The 26,334-nt window shown below is 41.3% G+C and overlaps 1 protein-coding gene across 1 annotated transcript in view; it reads left to right on the top strand.

Moving 5' to 3' along the window:
• The window catches only part of GPLD1 (glycosylphosphatidylinositol specific phospholipase D1), a 586,386-nt gene that overhangs the window by 96,783 nt on the left and 463,269 nt on the right, over nt 1-26,334 (top strand). The window contains exon 5 of the mRNA XM_078685714.1: nt 14,789-14,899. Coding sequence (XP_078541840.1) covers nt 14,789-14,899 — 111 coding nt within the window. The remainder of the gene's footprint in view (nt 1-14,788; nt 14,900-26,334) is intronic.

Below are 26,334 nucleotides of genomic sequence, written 5' to 3'. Positions count from 1 at the left end.
CTCTTTTTTATCAAAATTTCTTTTGTCTTGCATTTTAACCGGCTAAGATTGGTGTTGATAGCCAAAATTGAGAGATTTCCTCTTAAAGCCTCCACTAGTTTTGCCTCTTCTGCTACAATGTCCGATGTTAAAGTTAAGTTATATTTACGTCTTTCTTGATTTTGTTTTAGGACATACGTCTGCACAAACCCTCTGATACTAGCTTTGCATGTGTCCCAAACGGTTAAACAGGAAGCAGTATTTCTATTAAAAGTCAAAAATTCTATAATATGTTGTTTCAGTTGTGAGGTGAAAATCGTGTTCGATATTAAATTCCTTGGAAACGTAAAGGCTCTAGGAGGATTACGTTTTTGGAAGGTAGTTAGTTCCACCATAATGGGGTTATGGTCAGATGCGATGCGTGGGTATATGACCATTGTTGTGATAGAACTCATCAAAGAATCTGATACTAGAGCCATATCTATACGTGAGCATAGCTTGTGAGGAGCAGAATAGTATGTATATCCTGGGGCATTAGAATATAATGAACTCCAAACATCTCTAACATTATGTAGCTTGCACAGGTTTAAGATAGATGTTCTGGTTCTGGGCTTTCGAATAAAGTTACCAGGGCGTGTTGTGTCCGTCTGACAATTCATGATACAGTTGAAATCACCCATTATTATAATTTCTCCTTCCCAGTCTAATAAAGCTATATTTAATTCTTCATATATACTTGGTTCTTCTTTGTTTGGTCCATATACAGCACAGACCACAAGCTTCATATTGTTATGACATAATTGAGTGATTGCCCACCGCCCACGTTTGTCAGATTGCGTCTTAATTATCTCGACCTTGAATCTTTTATCTTTTAATATGGCCACCCCTCTGACATGTGAGCCGGCTGCCGAATATATTATCATCTCGAAGCCTAATTGATTCAGTAACTTCTTGTCGCTATCTATAATATGAGTTTCTGACAGAAATACTAACTGGGGGTTATATAAATGTAATTCTTCAGCGACTAGGTGTCTTTTACGCTTATTGTTTAGCCCTGAGACATTCCATGCTAAACATCTAATGCTTTGCATCTTTAAAATAATAAGAATAAACAATAATGCTTAATAACAGCATAATTTGATGCTCTCTAACGTATAAAAGAAAGTACTTTACAAACTTAAATTTCTTCTTAAATCTTTCAACCAGGTTGAAAATATTTTTTTCCCCACCCCTTTTACCCCAACCCTTCCTCCACCCGACCTCCCCACACACGACCCCCCCAACCTGCGAAGACCTACCCTCCCCTTCCCCCCCCTTACCTACTGCTGCCGTTGAAAAGGCAGCTCTTGCGGCGAGAAACCTAGGGCCTCCCCCCCCCCTCCATCCTTAATGGTTTTTCATTTGCTGATAGTGTTAGCTCAAGCTCCCCTCTATATTTTTTTTTTTTTTTTTTGTTTATTTATTTGTTTTAGTTTTTTTTTTTTTTTTTTCCCCCTTTCCCCCCCGTTGTTATATGCTACCTCCTTTCATCCCAACTTTATAGTTGTTTACTCTTGTTAACGCTTAGCACTAGTTAAGAATGCCTGCGCTTCCTGTACATCATAAAAGAACTTTGTATGTCCTTTCAAGGTCACTTTGAGTCGAGCTGGTTCCTGCAGATATGCTAAGCCACCCAGTTTGTTAATGGGATCAATTAGTTTGCGCATTTCCCATCTCTTATCCATCGTAGCTTTGCTTAGATCTGAGCGCGCAAAGATGGTAAAGTTATCAATAGTTACTGGAGTGTTGGGTTTAGCTTTTTGCCATACCGCTTGTCTTAGCAAAAAGTTGCCGAAGTAGATCAAGAACGGGCGTGGAAATTTACTGTTGAGGCGACTTTGACCAAGTGGAAGCCGGTGTGCTCGTTGGATTTGGGAATCCCAGTCCCAATCAGAGAGTTCAGGAAATGTTCGGGGCATCAGTTTCACCAAAAAGGCCCTAGGGTCGGACCCCTCAGCCCCTTCCGGAATACCGTACAATTTAAGGTTTGATCTTCTTAAACGATTTTCCAGATCATCCATTTTTCCCTGTAGCTGGGTTAGTGCTGAATCATGTCGCTCCACGGTGGCATCAACCCTTTGCGTTCTTTCTTCAACTAGTACTGTGCGCTGTTGTAGTTCTGTTATCTCCTGTGTGACTCCCTTTAATATGGAGGCTATATCAGTAACTGAAGTTTGAAGTCTTATAATATCATTTTTTAGTAGCTGATAATGTGCCTCCGATTCTGCCCTTTGATTCACAAGGAGATTTAAGATGGCATCTAGCTGAGGGTGGTCGGTATTACCCAACTTGCTTTCAACATTTGTTTGGTTTGATTCGAGGTCCGAGCCCGGGCCCGGGTCCGCTGTAGCTGTAGCTACTGAGGCCAATAAAGTCAATGAGGATGCACCAGCCGGGGCTTCATTCCCCACTATAATTTGTTCGTTAGCCAGTTCATTAGTGGTATGATTCGTGGTTTGCGTCACTGGGTGAAACCCATTTTCCTGAGGCTGCTGTATCCCACTGTCAAAGTCTACGGGGTTGCCCCCTGAAAGCCTTAGAGTCATATTTTTAACTAGTCCTTTGGCCGCCATCCACTTTCTTAAAGGGCTTTCGTCCATGTTAGTTTTTCTTGTGCTTAAGGGTATTACTCCTGCTACCATATCAGTCAAAGTTCTACCTTTTTTTTTGTAGATCGTCTTAGCCTTGCCTCTGCGTTTCCGTGCAGGTAATTTATTCAAGGTCTTGATCGTAGGATTGTCTGATTCCTCCTCTGTGTCGTAATCACAATCCTCAGAAGAGGGGTGATCCCCGATAGATTCCGGAACTTGTTCTGGCATGTGACTGCTCATGGGTTCAGTGGCAATTTCGAAGGTACAGAATATCGATGTCAAGAATATCGTAGGACAGAATATCGACCCTGAGGTAAGTAATATCGAAATCATTTATATCGATGTAAGTAATATCGAAGTTAGTAATATCGATAGCATATATATCGATGTAACTAATTTCGATGTTACTAATATCGATATTTGTATTATTTCTTTGATTTTTATTATGTATGTGTTATATGTTTTTGTTAAGTATTTAAATTAATTTATATTATATGTGTATTATTTTTATATATTAGTACATTTATTTTTAAGTAAATTATATGTTTTAGTACCGGAGCGGGTTGTGGGTTTATAGGGGAACAGGGTGGGAAGTAATTTAATTGTGATTATTAATTGGCAATTAATTATTTTAATTGATAAATTAATTATTTAATTGGTAATTAATGTTAATTTTTATTAAATGTTATGTTTTGGTACCAGAGCGGGTTGTGGGTTTATTGGGGAATAGGGTGGGAAGTAATTTAATTGTAATTAATTCATTTTAAATGTAATTATTAATTGGCAATTAATTAATTTAATTGATAAATTAATTATTTAATTGATAATTAATGTTAATGTTTATTAAATGTTATGTTTTAGTACCAGAGCGGGTTGTGGATTTATAGGGGAATGGGGTGGGAAGTAATTTAATTGTAAATATTTAATTTTTGATTTAATTAATAATTGGCAATTAATTATTTTAATTGATACTTTAATTATTTAATTGGTAATTAATGTTAATTATTATAAAATGTTATGTTTTAGTAAGAGAGTGGGTTGTGGGTTTATAGGGGAATAGGGTGGGAAGTAATTTAATTGTAATTAATTACATATTTTTATGTGTAATATATTTTGTAAATATTTATTAATTGGCATTCCCTACTGTTGCACCCTTTGGAGTTGGAATAGTAATTTTTCCCCCTACGCTATCCAAAGCTTTCCATACTGTTGCACTCTTTGGAGTTGGAATAGTTGTTTTTCCCCCTACGCTATCTAACCATTTCCCTACTGTTGCACCCTCTGGAGTTGGAATAGTAATTTTCACCCATACGCTATCCAACGCTTTCCCTACTGTAGTACTCACTGAAGTGGGAATAGTAATTTTTCACCCTACGCTATCCAACGCTTTCCCTACTGTTGAAGTCTCTGGAGTGGGAATAGTAATTTTTCCCCCTACGCTATCCAACGGTTTCCCTACTGTTGCACCCTTTGGAGTTGGAATAGTAATTTTTACCCTTACGCTATCCAACACTTTTCCTAATGTTGCACTCATTGGAGCGGGAATAGTAATTTTTCTCCCTTCGCTATCCAACGATTTCCCTACTGTTGCACTCTCTGGAGTGGGAATAGTAATTTTTCCCCCTACGCTATCCAACGTTTTCACTACTGTTGCACCCTCTGGAGTTATAATAGTAATTTATACCCGTACGCTATCCAATGCTTTCTCTACTGTAGCACTCACTGAAGTGGGAATAGTAATTTGTCCCCCTACACTATCCAACGCTTTCCCTACTGTTGAAGTCTCTGGAGTGGGAATAGTAATTTTTCCCCCTACGCTATCCAACGCTTTCCCTACTGTTGCACCCTTTGGAATTGGAATAGTAATTTTTACCCTTACGCTATCCAACACTTTCCCTAATGTTGCACTCATTGGAGCGGGAATAGTAATTTTTCTCCCTTCGCTATCCAACGATTTCCCTACTGTTGCACTCTCTGGAGTGGGAATAGTAATTTTTCCCCCTACACTATCCAACGTTTTCACTACTGTTGCCCCCTCTGGAGTTATAATAGTAATTTATACCCGTACACTATCCAACGCTTTCCCTTCTGTAACACTCACTGAAGTGGGAATAGTAATTTTTCCCCCTACGCTATCCAACGCTTTCCCTACTGTTGAAGTCTCTGGAGTGGTAATAGTAATTTTCCCCCCTACGCTATCCAATGCTTTCCCTACTGTTGCACCCTTTGGAGTTGGAATAGTAATTTTTACCCTTACGCTATCCAACACTTTCCCTAATGTTGCACTCATTGGAGTGGGAATAGTAATTGTTCTCCCTACGCTATCCAATGCTTTCCCTACTGTTGCACTCTCTGGAGTAGGAATAGTAATTATTCCTCCTACGCTATCCAACGTTTTCACTACTGTTGCACCCTCTGGAGTTATAATAGTAATTTATACCCGTACGCTATCCAATGCTTTCTCTACTGTAGCACTCACTGAAGTGGGAATAGTAATTTGTCCCCCTACACTATCCAACGCTTTCCCTACTGTTGAAGTCTCTGGAGTGGGAATAGTATTTTTCCCCCTACGCTATCCAACGCTTTCCCTACTGTTGCACCCTTTGGAGTTGGAATAGTAATTTTTACCCTTACGCTATCCAACACTTTCCCTAATATTGCACTCATTGGAGTGGGAATAGTAATTTTTCTCCCTACGCTATCCAACGCTTTCCCTACTGTTGCACTCTCTGGAGTGGGAATAGTAATTTTTACCCATACGCTATCCAACGCTTTCCCTACTGTTCCACTCACTGGAGTGGGAATAGTAACTTTTACCCACCCGCTATCCAACGTTTTCCCTACTGTGGCACTGTCTGGAGTGGGAATAGTAATTTTTACCCATACGCTATCCAACGCTTTCCCTAATGTTCCACTCACTGGAGTGGGAATAGTAATTTTTACCCACCCGCTATCCAATGTTTTCCCTACTATTGCACTCTCTGGAGTGGGAATAGTAATTTTTACTCTTACGCTATCCAACGTTTTCCCTAATGTTGCACTCATTGGAGTGGGAATTGTCATTTTTACATACCCGCTATCCAATGCTTTCCCTACTGTTCCACTCACTGCAGTTGGAATAGTAATTTTTACCCACCCGCTATCCAACGCTTTTCCTACTGTTGCACTCTCTGGAGTGGGAATAGTAATTTTTACTCTTACGCTATCCAACGCTTTCCCTAATGTTGTACTCATTAGAGTGGGAATAGTCATCCAACGTTTTCACTACTGTTGCACCCTCTGGAGTTATAATAGTAATTTATACCCGTACGCTATCCAATGCTTTCTCTACTGTAGCACTCACTGAAGTGGGAATAGTAATTTGTCCCCCTACACTATCCAACGCTTTCCCTACTGTTGAAGTCTCTGGAGTGGGAATAGTATTTTTTCCCCCTACGCTATCCAACGCTTTCCCTACTGTTGCACCCTTTGGAGTTGGAATAGTAATTTTTACCCTTACGCTATCCAACACTTTCCCTAATGTTGCACTCATTGGAGTGGGAATAGTAATTTTTCTCCCTACGCTATCCAACGCTTTCCCTACTGTTGCACTCTCTGGAGTGGGAATAGTAATTTTTACCCATACGCTATCCAACGCTTTCCCTACTGTTCCACTCACTGGAGTGGGAATAGTAACTTTTACCCACCCGCTATCCAACGTTTTCCCTACTGTTGCACTCTCTGGAGTGGGAATAGTAATTTTTACCCATACGCTATCCAACGCTTTCCCTAATGTTCCACTCACTGGAGTGGGAATAGTAATTTTTACCCACCCGCTATCCAATGTTTTCCCTAATGTTCCACTCTCTGGAGTGGGAATAGTAATTTTTACTCTTACGCTATCCAACGTTTTCCCTAATGTTGCACTCATTGGAGTGGGAATTGTCATTTTTACATACCCGCTATCCAATGCTTTCCCTACTGTTCCACTCACTGCAGTTGGAATAGTAATTTTTACCTACCCGCTATCCAACGCTTTTCCTACTGTTGCACTCTCTGGAGTGGGAATAGTAATTTTTACTCTTACGCTATCCAACGCTTTCCCTAATGTTGTACTCAATGGAGTGGGAATAGTCATTTTTACATACCCGCTATCCAATGCTTTCCCTACTGTTTCACTCACTGGAGTTGGAATAGTAATTTTTACCCACCCGCTATCCAACGCTTTATCTACTGTTGCACTCTCTGGAGTGGGAATAGTAATTTTTCCCCCTACGCGATCCAACGCTTTCCCTACTGTTGCACTCACTGGAGTTGGAATAGTAATTTTTACCCTTACGCTATCCAACGCTTTATCTACTGTTGCACTCTCTGGAGTGGGAATCGTAATTTTTCCCCCCCTACGCTATCCAATGCTTTCCCTACTGTTGCACCCTTTGGAGTTGGAATAGTAATTTTTACCCTTACGCTAGCCAACACTTTCCCTAATGTTGCACTCATTGGAGTGGGAATAGTAATTTTTCTCCCTACGCTATCCAATGCTTTCCCTACTGTTGCATTCTCTGGAGTGGGAATAGTAATTATTCCTCCTATGCTATCCAACGTTTTCACTACTGTTGCACCCTCTGGAGTTATAATAGTAATTTATACCCGTACGCTATCCAATGCTTTCCCTACTGTAGCACTCACTGAAGTGGGAATAGTAATTTGTCCCCCTACGCTATCCAACGCTTTCCCTACTGTTGAAGTCTCTGGAGTGGGAATAGTATTTTCCCCCCCTACGCTATCCAACGCTTTCCCTACTGTTGCACCCTTTGGAGTTGGAATAGCAATTTTTCTCCCTACGCTATCCAACGCTTTCCCTACTGTTGCACTCTCTGGAGTGGGAATAGTCATTTTTACCCATACGCTATCCAACGCTTTCCCTACTGTTCCACTCACTGGAGTGGGAATAGTAATTTTTACCCACCCGCTATCCAACGTTTTCCCTACTGTTGCACTCTCTGGAGTGGGAATAGTAATTTTTACCCATACGCTATCCAACGCTTTCCCTAATGTTCCACTCACTGGAGTGGGAATAGTAATTTTTACCCACCCGCTATCCAATGTTTTCCCTACAGTTGCACTCTCTGGAGTGGGAATAGTCATTTTTACTCTTACGCTATCCAACGTTTTCCCTAATGTTGCACTCATTGGAGTGGGAATAGTCATTTTTACATACCCGCTATCCAATGCTTTCCCTACTGTTCCACTCACTGCAGTTGGAATAGTAATTTTTACCCACCCGCTATCCAACGCTTTTCCTACTGTTGCACTCTCTGGAGTGGGAATAGTAATTTTTACTCTTACGCTATCCAACGCTTTCCCTAATGTTGTACTCATTAGAGTGGGAATAGTCATCCAACGTTTTCACTACTGTTGCACCCTCTGGAGTTATAATAGTAATTTATACCCGTACGCTATCCAATGCTTTCTCTACTGTAGCACTCACTGAAGTGGGAATAGTAATTTGTCCCCCTACACTATCCAACGCTTTCCCTACTGTTGAAGTCTCTGGAGTGGGAATAGTATTTTTTCCCCCTACGCTATCCAACGCTTTCCCTACTGTTGCACCCTTTGGAGTTGGAATAGTAATTTTTACCCTTATGCTATCCAACACTTTCCCTAATGTTGCACTCATTGGAGTGGGAATAGTAATTTTTCTCCCTACGCTATCCAACGCTTTCCCTACTGTTGCACTCTCTGGAGTGGGAATAGTAATTTTTACCCATACGCTATCCAACGCTTTCCCTACTGTTCCACTCACTGGAGTGGGAATAGTAACTTTTACCCACCCGCTATCCAACGTTTTCCCTACTGTGGCACTGTCTGGAGTGGGAATAGTAATTTTTACCCATACGCTATCCAACGCTTTCCCTAATGTTCCACTCACTGGAGTGGGAATAGTAATTTTTACCCACCCGCTATCCAATGTTTTCCCTACTGTTGCACTCTCTGGAGTGGGAATAGTAATTTTTACTCTTACGCTATCCAACGTTTTCCCTAATGTTGCACTCATTGGAGTGGGAATTGTCATTTTTACATACCCGCTATCCAATGCTTTCCCTACTGTTCCACTCACTGCAGTTGGAATAGTAATTTTTACCCACCCGCTATCCAACGCTTTTCCTACTGTTGCACTCTCTGGAGTGGGAATAGTAATTTTTACTCTTACGCTATCCAACGCTTTCCCTAATGTTGTACTCATTAGAGTGGGAATAGTCATTTTTACATACCCGCGATCCAATGCTTTCCCTACTGTTGCACTCACTGGAGTTGGAATAGTAATTTTTACCCTTACGTTATCCAACGCTTTATCTACTGTTGCACTCTCTGGAGTGGAAATAGTAATTTTTCCCCCTACGCTATCCAACGTTTTCACTACTGTTGCCCCCTCTGGAGTTATAATAGTAATTTATACCCGTACGCTATCCAACGCTTTCCCTACTGTAGCACTCACTGAAGTGGGAATAGTAATTTTTCCCCCTACGCTATCCAACGCTTTCCCTACTGTTGAATTCTCTGGAGTGGTAATAGTAATTTTTCCCCCTACGCTATCCAATGCTTTCCCTACTGTTGCACCCTTTGGAGTTGGAATAGTAATTTTTACCCGTACGCTATCCAACACTTTCCCTAATGTTGCACTCATTGGAGTGGGAATAGTAATTTTTCTCCCTACGCTATCCAAGGCTTTCCCTACTGTTGCATTCTCTGGAGTGGGAATAGTAATTATTCCTCCTACGCTATCCAACGTTTTCACTACTGTTGCACCCTCTGGAGTTATAATAGTAATTTATACCCGTACGCTATCCAATGCTTTCCCTACTGTAGCACTCACTGAAGTGGGAATAGTAATTTGTCCCCCTACGCTATCCAACGCTTTCCCTACTGTTGAAGTCTCTGGAGTGGAAATAGTATTTTTTCCCCCTACGCTATCCAACGCTTTCCCTACTGTTGCACCCTTTGGAGTTGGAATAGTAATTTTTCTCCCCACGCTATCCAACGCTTTCCCTACTGTTGCACTCTCTGGAGTGGTAATAGTACTTTTTACCCATACGCTATCCAACGCTTTCCCTACTGTTCCACTCACTGGAGTGGGAATAGTAATTTTTACCCACACGCTATCCAACGTTTTCCCTACTGTTGCACTCTCTGGAGTGGGAATAGTAATTTTTACCCATACGCTATCCAACGCTTTCCCTAATGTTCCACTCACTGGAGTGGGAATAGTAATTTTTACCCACCCGCTATCCAATGTTTTCCCTACTGTTGCACTCTCTGGAGTGGGAATAGTAATTTTTACTCTTAAGCTATCCAACGTTTTCCCTAATGTTGCACTCATTGGAGTGGGAATAGTCATTTTTACATACCCGCTATCCAATGCTTTCCCTACTGTTTCACTCACTGGAGTTGGAATAGTAATTTTTACCCACCCGCTATCCAACGCTTTATCTACTGTTGCACTCTCTGGAGTGGGAATAGTAATTTTTCCCCCTACGCGATCCAACGCTTTCCCTACTGTTGCACTCTCTGGAGTTGGAATAGTAATTTTTACCCTTACGCTATCCAACGCTTTATCTACTGTTGCACTCTCTGGAGTGGGAATCGTAATTTTTCCCCCCCTACGCTATCCAATGCTTTCCCTACTGTTGCACCCTTTGGAGTTGGAATAGTAATTTTTACCCTTACGCTAGCCAACACTTTCCCTAATGTTGCACTCATTGGAGTGGGAATAGTAATTTTTCTCCCTACGCTATCCAATGCTTTCCCTACTGTTGCATTCTCTGGAGTGGGAATAGTAATTATTCCTCCTATGCTATCCAACGTTTTCACTACTGTTGCACCCTCTGGAGTTATAATAGTAATTTATACCCGTACGCTATCCAATGCTTTCCCTACTGTAGCACTCACTGAAGTGGGAATAGTAATTTGTCCCCCTACGCTATCCAACGCTTTCCCTACTGTTGAAGTCTCTGGAGTGGGAATAGTATTTTCCCCCCCTACGCTATCCAACGCTTTCCCTACTGTTGCACCCTTTGGAGTTGGAATAGCAATTTTTCTCCCTACGCTATCCAACGCTTTCCCTACTGTTGCACTCTCTGGAGTGGGAATAGTCATTTTTACCCATACGCTATCCAACGCTTTCCCTACTGTTCCACTCACTGGAGTGGGAATAGTAATTTTTACCCACCCGCTATCCAACGTTTTCCCTACTGTTGCACTCTCTGGAGTGGGAATAGTAATTTTTACCCATACGCTATCCAACGCTTTCCCTAATGTTCCACTCACTGGAGTGGGAATAGTAATTTTTACCCACCCGCTATCCAATGTTTTCCCTACAGTTGCACTCTCTGGAGTGGGAATAGTCATTTTTACTCTTACGCTATCCAACGTTTTCCCTAATGTTGCACTCATTGGAGTGGGAATAGTCATTTTTACATACCCGCTATCCAATGCTTTCCCTACTGTTCCACTCACTGGAGTTGGAATAGTAATTTTTACCCACCCGCAATCCAAAGCTTTTCCTGCTGTTGCACTCTCTGGAGTGGGAATAGTAATTGTTACTCTTACGCTATCCAACGCTTTCCCTAATGTTGTACTCATTGGAGTGGGAATAGTCATTTTTACATACCCGCGATCCAACGCTTTCACTACTGTTGCACTCACTGGAGTTGGAATAGTAATTTTTACCCTTACGCTATCCAACGCTTTATCTACTGTTGCACCCTCTGGAGTTTGAATAGTAATTTTTACCCTTATGCTATTCAATATTATTTATATTTATTTATGTATTTAAGATGTTACATAATGTTGTATTCACTTAATTTTAAAAATATTGAAAGTATATTTAATTGTTGTTATTTATTAAATATAATTATTTATTATTATTTATGTTATTATTTTATGAGTGTTTATGTATTTTTAAATTGTAGTATTTGTTAATATTTTATAATTATTAAAAAAATATGTATATATTATAATTAATTAAGTATATATTATATATTTTATTATTATTATTAATTAAATGTTTAATAGTAAATATGTATTATTTATTCATTTTAAACATTATAACTCTTTTTAACATAAGTTTAAATTATATATAAGTACTACTTACTTAATTTTACATTTTTTTTTATTAAAAAACAATATTTTTAATTACGATATTTTTAACATCGATATTTTAGTTTCGATATTTTTGTACTTACCATGTTGTAGATAGGGTGTCGATATACTTGCCTTCGATATTCCAGCGTCGATATTTTATCTGTCGATATTTTCAGCCTCGATATTCTGTCAGAGATCCTTCTGAAATACCTTAATTGGTTGCCAGTGAGATACAGAGTACAATTTGAAACTCTCTGCATTCTATTTAAGATGTTGCATGGCTAGCCCCATCATTTATTATGAAACACATCAGAAGATATATTTCATCATGCACGCTGTGGTCCACAGCACCACATAATTCTTTCCGTTTTAAGACGATTGGGAGGTCAAACCTTTTTGTTCTGTGCATCTACTCTTTGGAATTCACTTCTGCTTTTGCTTAGGACCAACACAAAACTACTTGTTTCAGGAAATCAATGAAGACCTGGCTCGTCACACAAATTTTGAACTGCTAACTCAAGTTACACTTGTGAAAATGTATTTTGCAAGCAGTCTGCTAATGAGATTTAAAACCTTTACTGATGGTTTATTTTAGAAGTAATCTATTTGGTCAGCACCAAGAAACCATTGCAGATAGCATTCTTTATCAAATGCAATTAAAATAACTTCAACATCTTTTGAATTTTAAGGGTACCAGGGGTTTTTGGATTCCCCTGGAGAAGACTTTGGGCCTGAATCCGATAGAGTTAGGAAGGCCTCCTAATGGCATTTGCTCCATCCGAATCGGATTGGAAACGTGTCTTTCCGACCAAAATTCTGATTGGCAGAGTATGATGCGAGTTAGGCGTTAGGAATATCCCAATCCGAACCCGGCGGCATTCGAAATGACTGAGCCATACGGAGCAGAATTCAACTACTCTACGGTTCGGGTTTCCGAACAACCAATTACGATGCTTTGGGGGCCCGTAGTGGGCTTCCCTGCACCCGTAGCCTTCTCAATCAGGCCCTTGGGGGTACCCATGGGTCCCCCTTACCAGCCATGTAAATGTAAATGTTGTATACTTGTAAAGCGCACTGTTACTCTACCCGAGTGTCCTGGCGCTGTGGACCGCTGGGGAACCCGTCCTGGTTTTCCCTGTGAGATGGTCCCTTTCTAAGGTATCTCCAGGGTGAAACCAGGCATCCCCGGCGTCTGTGGGGGGCCGTTGTAGAGATGAGGCAAGCTTAATGCCCAGAGTTACCGAGTGTGCAGCACAGTGTGGCATGCACCAGAGGGTGCCCAACACAGGGTTCCCGAGTTTCCCCAGCCACCCCTTTCTTCAAAGGGATCCCATGCATTCGGTAAGAATGTACACTCCCATTGACGTCAATGAGAGTCCAACAAAATCGTATCTAAAAGCATCTGATGCATTGAGTTGATCTGAAACCATTCCCAACCCGATTCGGTCGGTAAGATTTTCAAACTGCGTCGGACTTGGGCCCTTAGAACATAGCCAAAGCACAGCAAAATGTTGGATTTTGGTGAAACAAATGGGGAAAAGTGCTGTTCATAAATGTGGGGAAAATGTGTGATTTTAGGAACTGTTTGATTTTTTCATGGCATTCTGAGTAAGAAAACAGTGAGATTCACACAAGTCACGCCCCTGCGGACTGCCTTGAGTGTCTAGGTTTTGAAATTGTATGGGCTTGGTAGGTTTCGCTGGGTAATCGCCTATCCCCTACCCAAGTACCCTGGCTACCCACATTGCCAAAATCGGTTGAATTTTATGGGGAAGGTTTGTTGTCACCACATTGCATTTTGGGACCTTTCCAGCCATGGACGCTAGGTCCAGCTGCACAAGTGAGGTACTGTTTCATGTGTGGGAACCCTGGGTGGTAGGAAGTTTGCAGACCCCCAGATTCCCAAAATTTCTTTCACTGAAATAAGAAGGGTAATAGGTGATTTTTGCCAAAGTGTGAAGTTTGCAGAGCATCCTGGGTAAGGAAACGTAGTGGCTACCATACAAGCCACACCACCTTTGACGCCTTTGGGTGTCTAGGTTTCAGAGATGCCTATGTTTAGTAGGGTTTCTTGGTTGTCGGATGCCTCGATCCCCAATAATGCAACAATTCATCATGACAAGTAAGAGAAAATAGATATATTCCTCCACTCTAGACCATAAGGCAAACTAGACATAAAAGAATCCACATTTCCATTCCCTTGGCATGAGAAGAGGTTGGGAAGGTTATAGGGCCCAGGTGAGCACAAAGAATGTTGGGGCTTTAGGGATGAGGGATAGGTCTGATGCTTGGGTGGTGACACCCACACACACACACACGCAGGCACGCACGGCCCCATTCATGCACGCACACACACACACACACACACACATACACACACACACATGAATACCAAAATGGTAGTAAATTTAGGATTTTTTCTTAAGTTAGTTCTGTGAATCGGGCCGTATGTTATGGAAAAAGCAGTGCATGGCAAGGGTGCAAGTTATAGTTATTTCAAGGCTTGAGTAATAGTTACTTCAGTTAACTATAACTTGTGAATTTCAGTGGTTTTTTTCACTTTAAAATGTAATGTAGCAGCTGCCATTTTCACCTCACAATTAATTCAGTTTAACCTTTGGTTTTTGCATTGAATTTCTTAGTTGGCTTTTAATCGTTTATTCAATTAGTAGAGTTCTAGAGCTCTTCTTGTACCCCGAGAGGGGTATCCCGGCATTGGCAGGGTGCAGTTGGGTAACTCAATAGCCAGGTCTTCAGGAACATTTGGAACTCTGAATGAGATGGGGGGTCCATAGAAGAAAGGGTGGCTCATTCCATGTCTTCGCTGATATGTAGAAGAAAGAGTGCTCTCTGTGTCTGCTATGTCGGAATGCGGGGGAGAAGTCTAAAGAAAGGAACACAGAGCTGATGTGTCTGGTGGGCTGATGGAAGTTCAAAATACATGTACCTTATATATAGTGTTCACCAGAAATGGTCATCAGATATTTTTGCAGTTTCTCTAAGTCTATACAGTGTCTGGTTCAAGTCACCTTAACAAGTCTTTAATTATCCCACAGGATACAGAGAAGCTGGTAGCCTTTCTGTTCGGGATTGCCTCGCACATGGTGGCAGATGTCAGCTGGCACAGTTTGGGTATTGAACAAGGATTTCTCACAACAATGGGATCAGTAGGTGCACATTATTTGATGTATCTCTCATGGTTTATTCTAAACAGCAAAAAAATATCAGCAGATTTAAACTAAAAGAAATGATGAGATGTGATCAAGATCATACATATTGGTAGTGAGGAGCACAAAATTCAAATATAGAAAGCAAAGAATTCATACACGACATGCACTGTCAACAGGCGATAACCTGCAACTCTCTGTATTTATAAAAAGTATTATCCTCTATCATATGTGTGAAACTGTGTAAGAACTTGGGCTATTACATAAGAGGGTAAGTACCCACTTCAAGTAATAATCACAATCCTTGTTAGGTTGAAACATTAAAGTCACTAAATTAACCTGAGGGTAAAAGATTTTACCTTCTGACTGAGGGCCTTATTACAGCTGTGGCGGTATATAGGACTGCAGTAGTCGTAGTGGCGGTCCACCCGCCATATTCAATGTTGGCAGTCAGACCATCACAGAACCAGTGCTACCCCCAGGGATTTGTGATCCCTGGTGGTCTTGCAGTGGTATGAGGCTGGTAATATACTGGCAGGGCTGCTGCAGCACTGCCATGCATATTACTAGATTGGTCGCCGCCACAGTTTTCATGGCAGTGTGACTACCATGAAATATGTGGCACCAGGGGATGCATACAGTGGGGCACATGGTGTGCCCCCTGTATGCATGCATCCTCAGTTCCTGCAGGGCAGAACCGCCTGGCCTCGATTCCAGTTGGAATCCAGTGGGCAGCTACTGTATTGGTTTGGCAGGCTTGGAGTGGGGCGCTGGCGTGGCGGGCTGCTTCAAGACCGTCAAACTCATGATAAGGCCCTTAGTCGTTTTAGTCCCAATACACCACAGGAGTAATAAAACTATCGAGGAAATGCAAGACCTGTAGTTACTCTTATCTCTTGATGACTGCACTAACACTCCTCCATCCATTCTTGAAATCCTATCAGATCTATACATAATGCCCAACCTTAATACAGACAGTGGTCTGAAACAGAAATCAGTTTTCATTCCCACGCTACTATCAGACAATATAATAGACTATTTTCACAGGGCTGTGACCAATGATTTATACCTACTAGAGGACAGATTCTCTATTACACACAAACGTTCTGGGTACAACCCAACCAAAAAGGAAAACCTTGCCCTGCAGGGACTTGCGGACAAGTCAGACATTGTTATTAAGGAGTCAGACAAGAGAGGAAATATAGTGATTATGGTAGATAATGAATATATACAAGAAATAGAAAGACAACTTAGGGATGGGAAGGGTTATATCAAACTCGATAACAACCCTATCAATGAGATTACTAGACACGTTGAGCAGAATTATACATTTTTGAGGCAACAGGGCCTTATCACAGATGTAGAGTTTAAGTACTTGTTTACTCACTCACCTAGGGCACCCTGTCTCAATATACTGCCTAAAATAGACAAACCAGGACATTTTCCACCAGGCAGGCCTTTCATTTTGGGCATTGGTTAACCAACAGAGCACATATCTGAGTTTGTGGATGTTTTCCTACAACCTTTTGTTCACAATCTTCCATCTTACATCAGAGATACTGGTGACCTTCTTAATACATTAGAAGACATTGAATGGACAAGGGAATTCACACTAGTTACATTTGACGTTTGTTCCTTGTATACTAGCATACCACTAGAGCAAGGACTTCAGGCATCGAAAGACACCTTGTCCCAGAGAGACACTACCTTGTACGAAAATACAGAAATGCTAATAGACCTGACAGGTCTTGTCTTAGAGAACAATGTCTTCCTCTATCAAGGAGTCTGGTTCAGGCAAGCAATGGGTGTCGCGATGAGGTCAACATTTTCACCATCATATGCCAACCTTTACATGGGCAAATTTGAACAGAAGCACCTTTGGTCAACCAGCCCACCAGAACTAACAGAACATATAATTTACTGGGGAAGGTACATAGCCAATATTTTCATGATTTTGGCAGGTAGTGAGTTACAGCTAGTACGTTTGACAGAACATCTCAACCATAACATTTACAATTTGAAATTTACTCATAAGTTTGAAGGGTTAGAGATACATTTTTTGAACGTGGGAAATATACATTAAAGACAATAAAATCATGTCTCGAATCTACAGAAAACCCACAGCATATAACTCAATCTTGCATGCTGGTAGTGCTCATCCGATAACCCAGATAAATGCAATCTCATTTTGAGAAATGACCAGTATTAGGAGGAACTGCAGTGAGGATGCCATTTTCTACAGGGAACTTGACAAATTGGAAGAAAGGTTTATGTGTAGGGGCTACTCACGATCAGTGCTTGACCAATCCAGACAAAGTCCTCTAGGGTTACATTACTTAAAAACAAAAACAGGGGCTGGAAGAAAAAGAAGGACACCAAACTAACTTTTATCACGGGATACAACACCCAGAGCCATGTCATTTACAATATCTTACTCAGACACTGGCACCTGCTGACATTGGACAAAACACTTGAGAAACACATTCCCAACAAACCTAGAGTTGTACATTGAAGGGGGAAAACATTGCGGGATATTCTGTGCTCTAGGTATTTACCACCCAAGACTCCGAGCGCCATATGGCTCTCTGAGGCCTTCTATAAATGAGCATAACACAATATCTGCCTCTTTGCATATAACAAACTCACGGAATTCCAGTATAACACTGCCACAACACACTCAATACAGCAATTCATTATTTGAAATTCGAGATTTGTTGTGTATTGCATTAGGTGCCAAGGTGGACTTATATACATTGATAGCAAATACGTCACTTAAAGGAGCGAATTCAGGAACACATGAGGGCCATACGTAATAACAGCACGGAGTATCCTGTTGCGGTCCACTTTAACACGGTACACCCTTCCATGACAATGACCAATATCCGATTTCATGGGATAATGCAAATACCTTGCCATCCAAGGTGTGGGGACAGGACACTAGTGCTTAGACGAGCAGAAACATAATGGATTTTGAAGTTACGGGCTGTGGAGATGAGCCTGAACATTGGCAGGGAACTACATGTGTTTCTAACAGAATAACATTTCTACACCAAGGCATGGGTAGCCCTGATGACAGAATGTTACTTCTTAATGTGTATTAAAATGTACTTTTATAACATTGCACTGTTTATGTATGGTGTAATAGGTTGGGAATGCGGGGACTTGATGTATACTGACTATCACTTTACTATTACTGTTTTCTGTTCTAAGAATTGATAGCTCTGTTACTTGTGATAGACAGTCAATATGGACAGGTTATCCCAACTAATGTGTCAACCTACTACTGTATACCTCTTACAAATGGGCTTAGGGATACACTTGGGGTTGTCTGTCACATCTATACTATCCCACATCTATATTTACAGACGCATTGCTCGCACTAAACAAGAGACTGGGATACCACTTGTCTTTGACCTATTGATACACTTGGTGCCTTATACTTTTTGATCTGTATACAACTATGGACTTTTGACCTTTGAACTTGGTTCTCAACACTCTGGCTGTGTTTTAATATCGCATTTCCCTTCACTTATAAATTCCTTGCTATATCCACTGTGATCGGGTACCCACTCTGAATGGCAGTCATGCACTTGATACAAGTGCAGGAGTCCCTCTTTTACTACTTTTCACGCTTCCTATTGTCACCTTTATTTTCTTGAGTCGCATACGTCTAAATAACTGAAAGAATAATGGATATAGATCTCTCTGGCAGCTTTATACTTCCTTACTGGTACGCTTAAGTTCCTCACAGTAACTACTGGGCTTGGAGACCCACTCCAAAATGGCCGCCATGCATCCAAAATAGACTTACAAGTCTCTTTTCTATTTCTGAAATTGGTGCCTGTTTGCCTCTCTAAAATAGCAGCCATGCATCCAAAATGGACTTACTAGTCGATGCCCGTTTGCCATTTTTTACTTCAAAATTACTGAGAGAATAATTGATATAGATCTCTCTGGCAGTTTTACACTAATGTCCCTCCTTAGTGTTAAGTTTACGTTCCTCATAGTAACTATAGGCATGGGGATCCACTTCAAAATGGCCGCCATGCACCCAACATTTTACTCACTAGTCTCTTCTCTATTTTTAAGATCAATGCCTGTCTGCCATTTTTTACTTCCTGGGTCAGATGAACCTCCACACCTGCTGCTTACCTTTAAATACGAAGGCTTCACTTGCACCTGGTTTCTTACTTGAACCAGTATTCCACGAGACAGCGGACTTATCTGAATAGTTATGGGTAAGTGTTTGTGCTGCCATTAGGGAAACACTTTTCCCTGAAATGTTTTATGTAACTTTAGCTCAAACAGCCCGACTTTGGGGACGTTTTTGTAACTATATTCAGGTATTTCAGTTTTATTAACAGTGGCATACTTCAACCCAGAGTTGACAAACAATAGAATTATAAGTAAGGTTTATTTACTTCAGACCTTTTACCTTCTTCTCTTCTACCTCTTAAATGGGTTGGGCGCCCTCTGGGACTCAGCTTAACATAGTATGATAGACCTTATATTACTTGGCAAACTCTTCTAATGTTTACTATAGATATTTGGGTGCTTCATATTTTAGTACAGGCTCTCAAACTGTATTAAACATTTAGCAATTGTACATTTATTTGGTGAATTCTCTTAAAATGTCACTACAGAAACTGGGGCATTTACACTTTGGTACTGGCATTTGTTATACTGCAGTAAATAGATAGTGAAATAACATAACTATACAATCTAAAATTTCCACATCTAACTTACGGAATTTCCTTTTATCTAGAAGGATGTATCACTGCCCTTCAATTGCACATTGCATGTACCTCTACTTTTTTAATCACGCAGCTTACAGGCATACAACGTATTTTAACGTAAATGACACATTAGCACTAATGTCTTTTCGAACACTAAGCGCAAACTTTCGATATATCATTTTGTACATATGGCTTATATTTGGATTACCAGGACAACCTTCCACATATTAGGAATGGAGTACTACCTATTTGAAGAATCGACTCATGAATTGTGACAAGTTCATGCCCATACCCTCCGCTTTCACTGACTGGCACTTTAATGCGAGTGACTTTTCATAGTTATTTAAATCGGACCATACCTGCAGCTTCTTTTCTTCTTTTACTCACCGTTTTATTTTACTTAAGTGTTTGCAATCTCAGTTGAGAAGTCTAGACCACATGAACTTCTGAAATAGTTTCTCCCTGTGGCTCGTCCACGACGTTTGAAAGACATCAACCGATTTCAAACAGCACGTATAAGGTGCTTATTTATACCTTATCTTCTCTTAACTAGTCATTAAGGACATACGTGCTACATATAACTATTTACCTTAATGTCTCAGGACTTATTTCTTGGCTACTCTTTTTCGTTATAAAGATAACACGACATTGGTGGATTGTCTCTGAACATTTGAAGATCGTCCCCCTTATGTAGTAGCTAAGGTTAGATCCCTCCTTACCATATGAAATTGGGCTTGGATTCCAGCATGCTGTATTTTAAAAAAAAGTGTTTTACCATGAATAGTACTCGCTTTCAGGTGTTGCTTGCTCTGCAAGTTGCCTTCTGAGTATATCTACCTTTCCTTACCAGATTTTACTACACTTAAGTATTATTTTCCCACATGTCCTACTATCCCTATTGATAATGATGTAATGGCCCATTGATTGATATGAACAAGTCTCACTAATGCTATAGCTTTTTTATACTCTCTCACATCACTCTGAGATTTTCTTCACTTGGGCCTTTGCCTCTATTTTCTTTGTATAAAGCGGTACTGTGTTGATCCATATGTATTTACTAAATGTCTCTTAAATCAATTATTTACAAATGCTATTACTATTATTGCAGCCTTGAAGAAGTTACGAAGGTAACGAAACACGAGTCGGCTGTCATGTCTCTATTTCACCGTGCTATTCGTTGCTTGTATGAATATATGTACAGTATGTATTGACTAAATGTCACACTGATTAATACATTTGAGAGAGCCCTAGTACAAATCCAAATATTGCCATATCCTGTGATTTGAGTGATTGATCAAATACATAGATCTGGTGTTTCAATTTAAAAAATCAATGTTGTAGTAATATTGTTGAGTGCTGGGGGACATGTGTCTTTCTAAACATCTAAAGTACCCCAAAACCTCACAGGAGGCACTTAGAGACTCACAGGATGTCAGACAGAGGCCAAAAAGGAGGCCCGGTTGGTGATAAAGCGCAAAGCGATGGGGCACCACTGCAGAATCTCATGAGGGGCCCCTGAATCTAACATATCTCAAAGCTATTCACTGAACTTGGCTTGAATGGGGGTACCATCAAGGTTTGGGGCCTCTGAAGGGGAAGGTCTTCCTATCACCACAGGGGATGCAGGCGCTTGTGTTACTGCTTAATTTAACTACTTCCACTCTAAACTGTTGTGAGGTTCACCCAGACGTTTTACAACCTCAGGATCAAATGACCTGCAACACAAAGATACCACAGTTTATGCATCAGCCAATAGCAAACTCAAGTCCCAAACATCTATCAATCGAAATGGATACCCCCTGTGTTCTGAAATTCTCCCTCTTTAACGCAAGGTCCTTGGTAAAACATAGCCTTGAAATTGCTTATTGAAGATGAGAAATGTCACGTAGTGTTCATCACCGAATCATGGGATCAGGAGTCCGGACCAGACTTAGTAAAGGCCACACCCCCAGACTATCTCTGTTACACGCTAAATAGACAAAAGAAGAAAGGGGAGGGCTAGCGGTCATTTACCACAGATCCATTACAGCGTCCTTCAATCCACTAGATATTGAGGAATGTGAAGTGTCTGAATTTTGTCTCAAACTTCTGCACCATTACACTTTTAGAGGCACCCTTATCTCCAGACCACCTGGCCCAAGAGGACAATTTTTAATACAAGCAAGCAGCATATCAGAAAGGGAGATTAGCAGAAACTCCTATACCATTCTAGGAGATTTTAACTATCATCTTGAATTGCCTTCTGATCCGGACACTTTTAGTCTGCTTGATCTGATGAAGGGTGGAAACCTAGAGCAAAAGGTTATCAGAGAAGCCATCAATCAATCATATCATTTGTAAAGCGCACCACTCACCCGTGAGGGTCTCAAGGCGCTGGGGTGGGGTGGGGAATGCTGCTACTGCTCGAAAAGCCAGGTCTTGAGGAGTTTTCTGAAGGTCAGCAGGTCTTGAGTCTGCCGTAGGTGGATGGGGAGGGTGTTTCAGGTCTTGGCGGCACGGTGGGAGAACGATCTGCCACCTGAGGTTGCTCTTCGGAAGCGGGGGACTGTAGCGAGGGCGAGGTCGGCGGAGCAGAGCTGGCGGATGGGGGTGTAGAAGCTGAGTCGTCTGTTGAGGTATGTTGGTCCGGTGTTGTGGAGTGCCTTGTGTGCGTGGGTGACAAGCTTGAAGGTTATCCTCTTGTTGACCGGGAGCCAGTGCAGGTCTCTCAGGTGGGGTGTGATGTGGCTGCGGCGAGGCATGTTTCGGATCAGGCGTGCAGAGGCGTTCTGGATGCGTTGGAGCCGTCTCAGGAGTTTGGCCGAGGCTCTTGCGAGGGCATTTCCATAGTCCAACCTGCTGCTGACAAGAGCCTGGGTGACTGTTCTTCTCGTTTCAGTGGGGATCCACTTGTAGATCCTACGGAGCATACGGAGGGTGTTGAAACAGGAGGAGGAGACGACGTTGACTTGTTTAGTCATGGAGAGGGTGGAGTCGAGGATGGCCCCTAGGTTGCGTGCGTGGTCGGTGGGTGTTGGAGCGGTTCCCAGGCCGGTCACACGCTAGACGGCATTTTTTCAAACAATAGGCAGCTTTCTTTCAAGAGCATCCGTCCTTTAGTCTCGTCTGACCACTCAGCAGTCATATTGGAGCTCTTTGCCAGAACGTACAGCTCCAAAATCATTAACAAAATATTCATATAAAAGGGCTTGGAATAAAATAGAAGCAGAGGAACTGAACAAATTAATAACCTCTACTACTATCCTAACACCTAGCAATCCGCATGAGGCAACCAGATCATACACTAGTTGGTTGGAATTGGCAAGGAATAAGCTTGCACCTATAAAACACCTTAGCCATACCAGACAACAACCTTCCTCCCCTTGGTATTCTAAAGAGCTGTGGGGCCAAAAGTTGACCTGCAAACTCCAGGAAAAAAACTAGAGGAAGAGATACAAGGAAGAGGATTAAAAAAATCAACTCGGCCAAAAACTTGCCTAAAGAGCTTTTAAAAATAGTAAACTCCTTAGCACACCCTCGCGTACAGAATATCCCAGCAACTCTGGGATATTCTGGAGCTGTGTAATAAAATTGACAAATTCTTTTGTCGACAAAGTCAATTGTATTTTTTCAACCTTCTCGGACTCTTCTCCCAAAATAAATTCCGATTTGGGTAAAGATCAGATTAAATCAGCTCTCGACGCCCCACAACTAAACAACTTTGCCCCCTTAACAGAGCCACACACCTACAATCTACTGGAGAACGTGAAGTCTGGCTCTCCTTATGTTCCTTGTCCATGTACTGTAGTAAAACTGGCAGCAGAGACTGTTTCCCGGATACTGGCTCCCATCATCAATACAATATACTTAGAAGGTTACTTTCCCAAAGACTGGAAACATGCATCAATCCTGCCCCTACTGAAGAAACCCAGCCTGGACACTAATGATCCAAATAATTTTAGACCAATATCCAGATTACCACTCCTGGCAAAAATAATTGAAAGAAATATGAATGCCCAACAATGAGATAGGAGTCAAGGGTACTGCCTGGAAGCTCCTTAAATCATTTCTAGCTACAGAATGCAAACAGTGTCCCTCAGTGAATTCGAAGACGAATCCTTCTCATTACCCTGTGGGGTACCGCAGGGTTCATCATTGAGCCCAACACTTTTTAATATTTATGTACCATTGCTAGCACCCCTGATCGAATCCTTTGGGCTCACCCTGACCTCCTACACGGAGCACACCCAACTTGTGGTGACTTTACTACCAGATGATGTTCAGGAAACGGCGTCAAGGTTGCGGGACTGCATGCAAGCTGTCCCTAGGGTAAAAAAAGCCAACTTGGGCGGTAGAAGCTTAATTGTTAATGTGGCTAAATCCTGGATTTCCTTCCGCTATCCATGAGAAAAATGTCCAACCTCATGGCCTTCAGGAAAGAATTAAAAACATGGCTGTCCTCTAATTATTTTTTTTCTTAACTCTCACACTGCCCCAGACCACAGCAGGCCTTCACACATCGCCAGGACACCTTTGGGTAACAGTTGCGCTCTACAAATACCACGAACATTAACATTAACAATCATGGTCCTGTCTATGTCCAGTTGCCAATGGTCAGTTGGGCAGTTGCAGAAAAAGACCTCTTGTAACTTGTTGTATCCCTGAAGCTTCATCAGTAAGTGAACCTTAAGACACTTGGATTCCACATCTTTGATCTGGGTTGAAGAGGTCCCACACACTGGGTTCAGCCCTCTTCTATTCATCCACAAGTCCAGGGGTTTTCCGCAGTGGGTGTCTGGAGATACTACAACAACATTCACGCCAAACACGAACTAAGGGGTGGGAATGACCCAAGGGAATGCCCCAACCAATGGAATAAAGGTTTTCAGGGATAACCCTACACATATTTGGCATTTTCAAGGTGACCAAAGCCTTTGGCCACACTAAACATGAGCTCTGAGATCTAAGGATCTATATGGGAAGTGTACTATGGTACTTGCAAAAAAGTGGGTTGCTAGTGGAGGGGGGTGGATGCCCCTCTAGAGCAACAATCACAATCCTTGGAAGGATGAACCTCAAAAACCACTAAACCTATGCAGAAGCCAAAAAAGCAGTCAGGTTTAACTTAGAGGCTAGAGTTAAAGTACTTATGGAGTACACAAACAGTTATAAAACGACAACACACCATAAAAAAAAATCCGAACCAATTAAGAAAATTAAGTCAATTTTAATAAATAAAATGAGACAAGAATAACAAACATCCATCAGTAGAACCAGAGATATTGATTTTTTTATTTTAAGTGAAAATATCACCAAGAAGTAGAAAGCACCACTCATGGGTATGTGGTTGCACTAGACTGTGGGAAAGTCACACGTTCAGGCCAAGCTCAATGGAGTGCAGATCAGATACAAGGACCAAGTTAATCTCTCAGATATTTTACCTTCTTAAGTCTGGTGCCAATAGTTCCATTTGCATTGGAGGAGGCTGCAAGGAAGAGACTTTAGGCGCGAAGAGCAGGTCATGCATCACGTATGCTTGTTTTTCTAGTGCGAGAGCCAGCATTGCTGGAGCTTCATGGTTATGAATGTTGCAGATGGTTGCTATTGACACTAAGTGCAGGTCTCACATTGCCAGTTGTTGAGGACAGACACTGTCCGCACTAAGAGCAGGTCTCACTGGAGCATTGGCGAGCATCGTGGGCGGTTAATTCTTGCAATAAAAAGGTCACTGCATGGTTGCAAGGAGCCCAAACCTTCAGGAATTTCACCTTTACTTGTGGAGAAGCTCACGCTGTTGCCAGCCAAGGGGACGTTGGAGGAGGATTTTATTATTAGAATCTCATAATCAAGTAGTACAGAATAAATGGCATAAAGACCAAAAATGAAGAGTGGTACAGAGTAGTCAAAACCAGAAATATTTCTAAGTCCAAAATGAGCGACAACATTTGAAACAAATGAGTTGCATCCATAGTAGCATCGAGGAAAGCTAAAACATCAGTCTCAATGTCAGAAACAAGGGGTTCTTATACAGAATTCTTGGCAAATCAGAATGAGACATGTCATAATTTAAGTACATTATTTGCATATTGGATCTAACACAAAAATCGTTACTATTTACCCACAAAAAATGTATACCCAGAAAAACACTGCCACAGTTCTCCACTCTGATTATTTTATAATCAATAAAACACATTAATAGAACATTATTAATCAGGAATTCATACAGTCTGCATCACTTTTTGTTCTTCATGGAATTATCATCTGTCATCTTCTGATGATTGTTGGTATGATCCTTAAAATACTCCAATTCGTACTCTTAGGGCCTCTTCCTTTTCATTAAACCATTTTTACATCTGTTTCCACATCTCTTGATCACATACTCAGAAAACTTGAATAAAAGAAACAGAACAATTAAGGACCCTCAGCTAGCACAAAATCCTGCATGACTCACAGGCAATATTATCAACCGACATGAATACAACACACTCTTGATGAAGCTACAATGGTGATTTGATGTGTACTGTGGCACTTTGTCAAAGATGTATGGATATTGTCATATGGACTAGCTGCTGCCTGAGCAGTTGCGTACTGTGCAATTGTCCTCCAGACAACTGTTGTTACTGTTTGATTAACAATGTGGTTGTTACAGAAAAGAAAATAAAAAGACTAAAAAAAAGAAAGAAGTAGAACAATTACACAACACATAAATATTTCAGGTGT

This window comes from Lissotriton helveticus, chromosome 4_1 (assembly GCF_964261635.1).
Source record: "Lissotriton helveticus chromosome 4_1, aLisHel1.1, whole genome shotgun sequence".
Lineage (NCBI taxonomy): Eukaryota > Metazoa > Chordata > Amphibia > Caudata > Salamandridae > Lissotriton > Lissotriton helveticus.
Note: the sequence above shows the minus strand (reverse complement) of the source record. Positions and strands in the feature narration are given on the sequence as shown.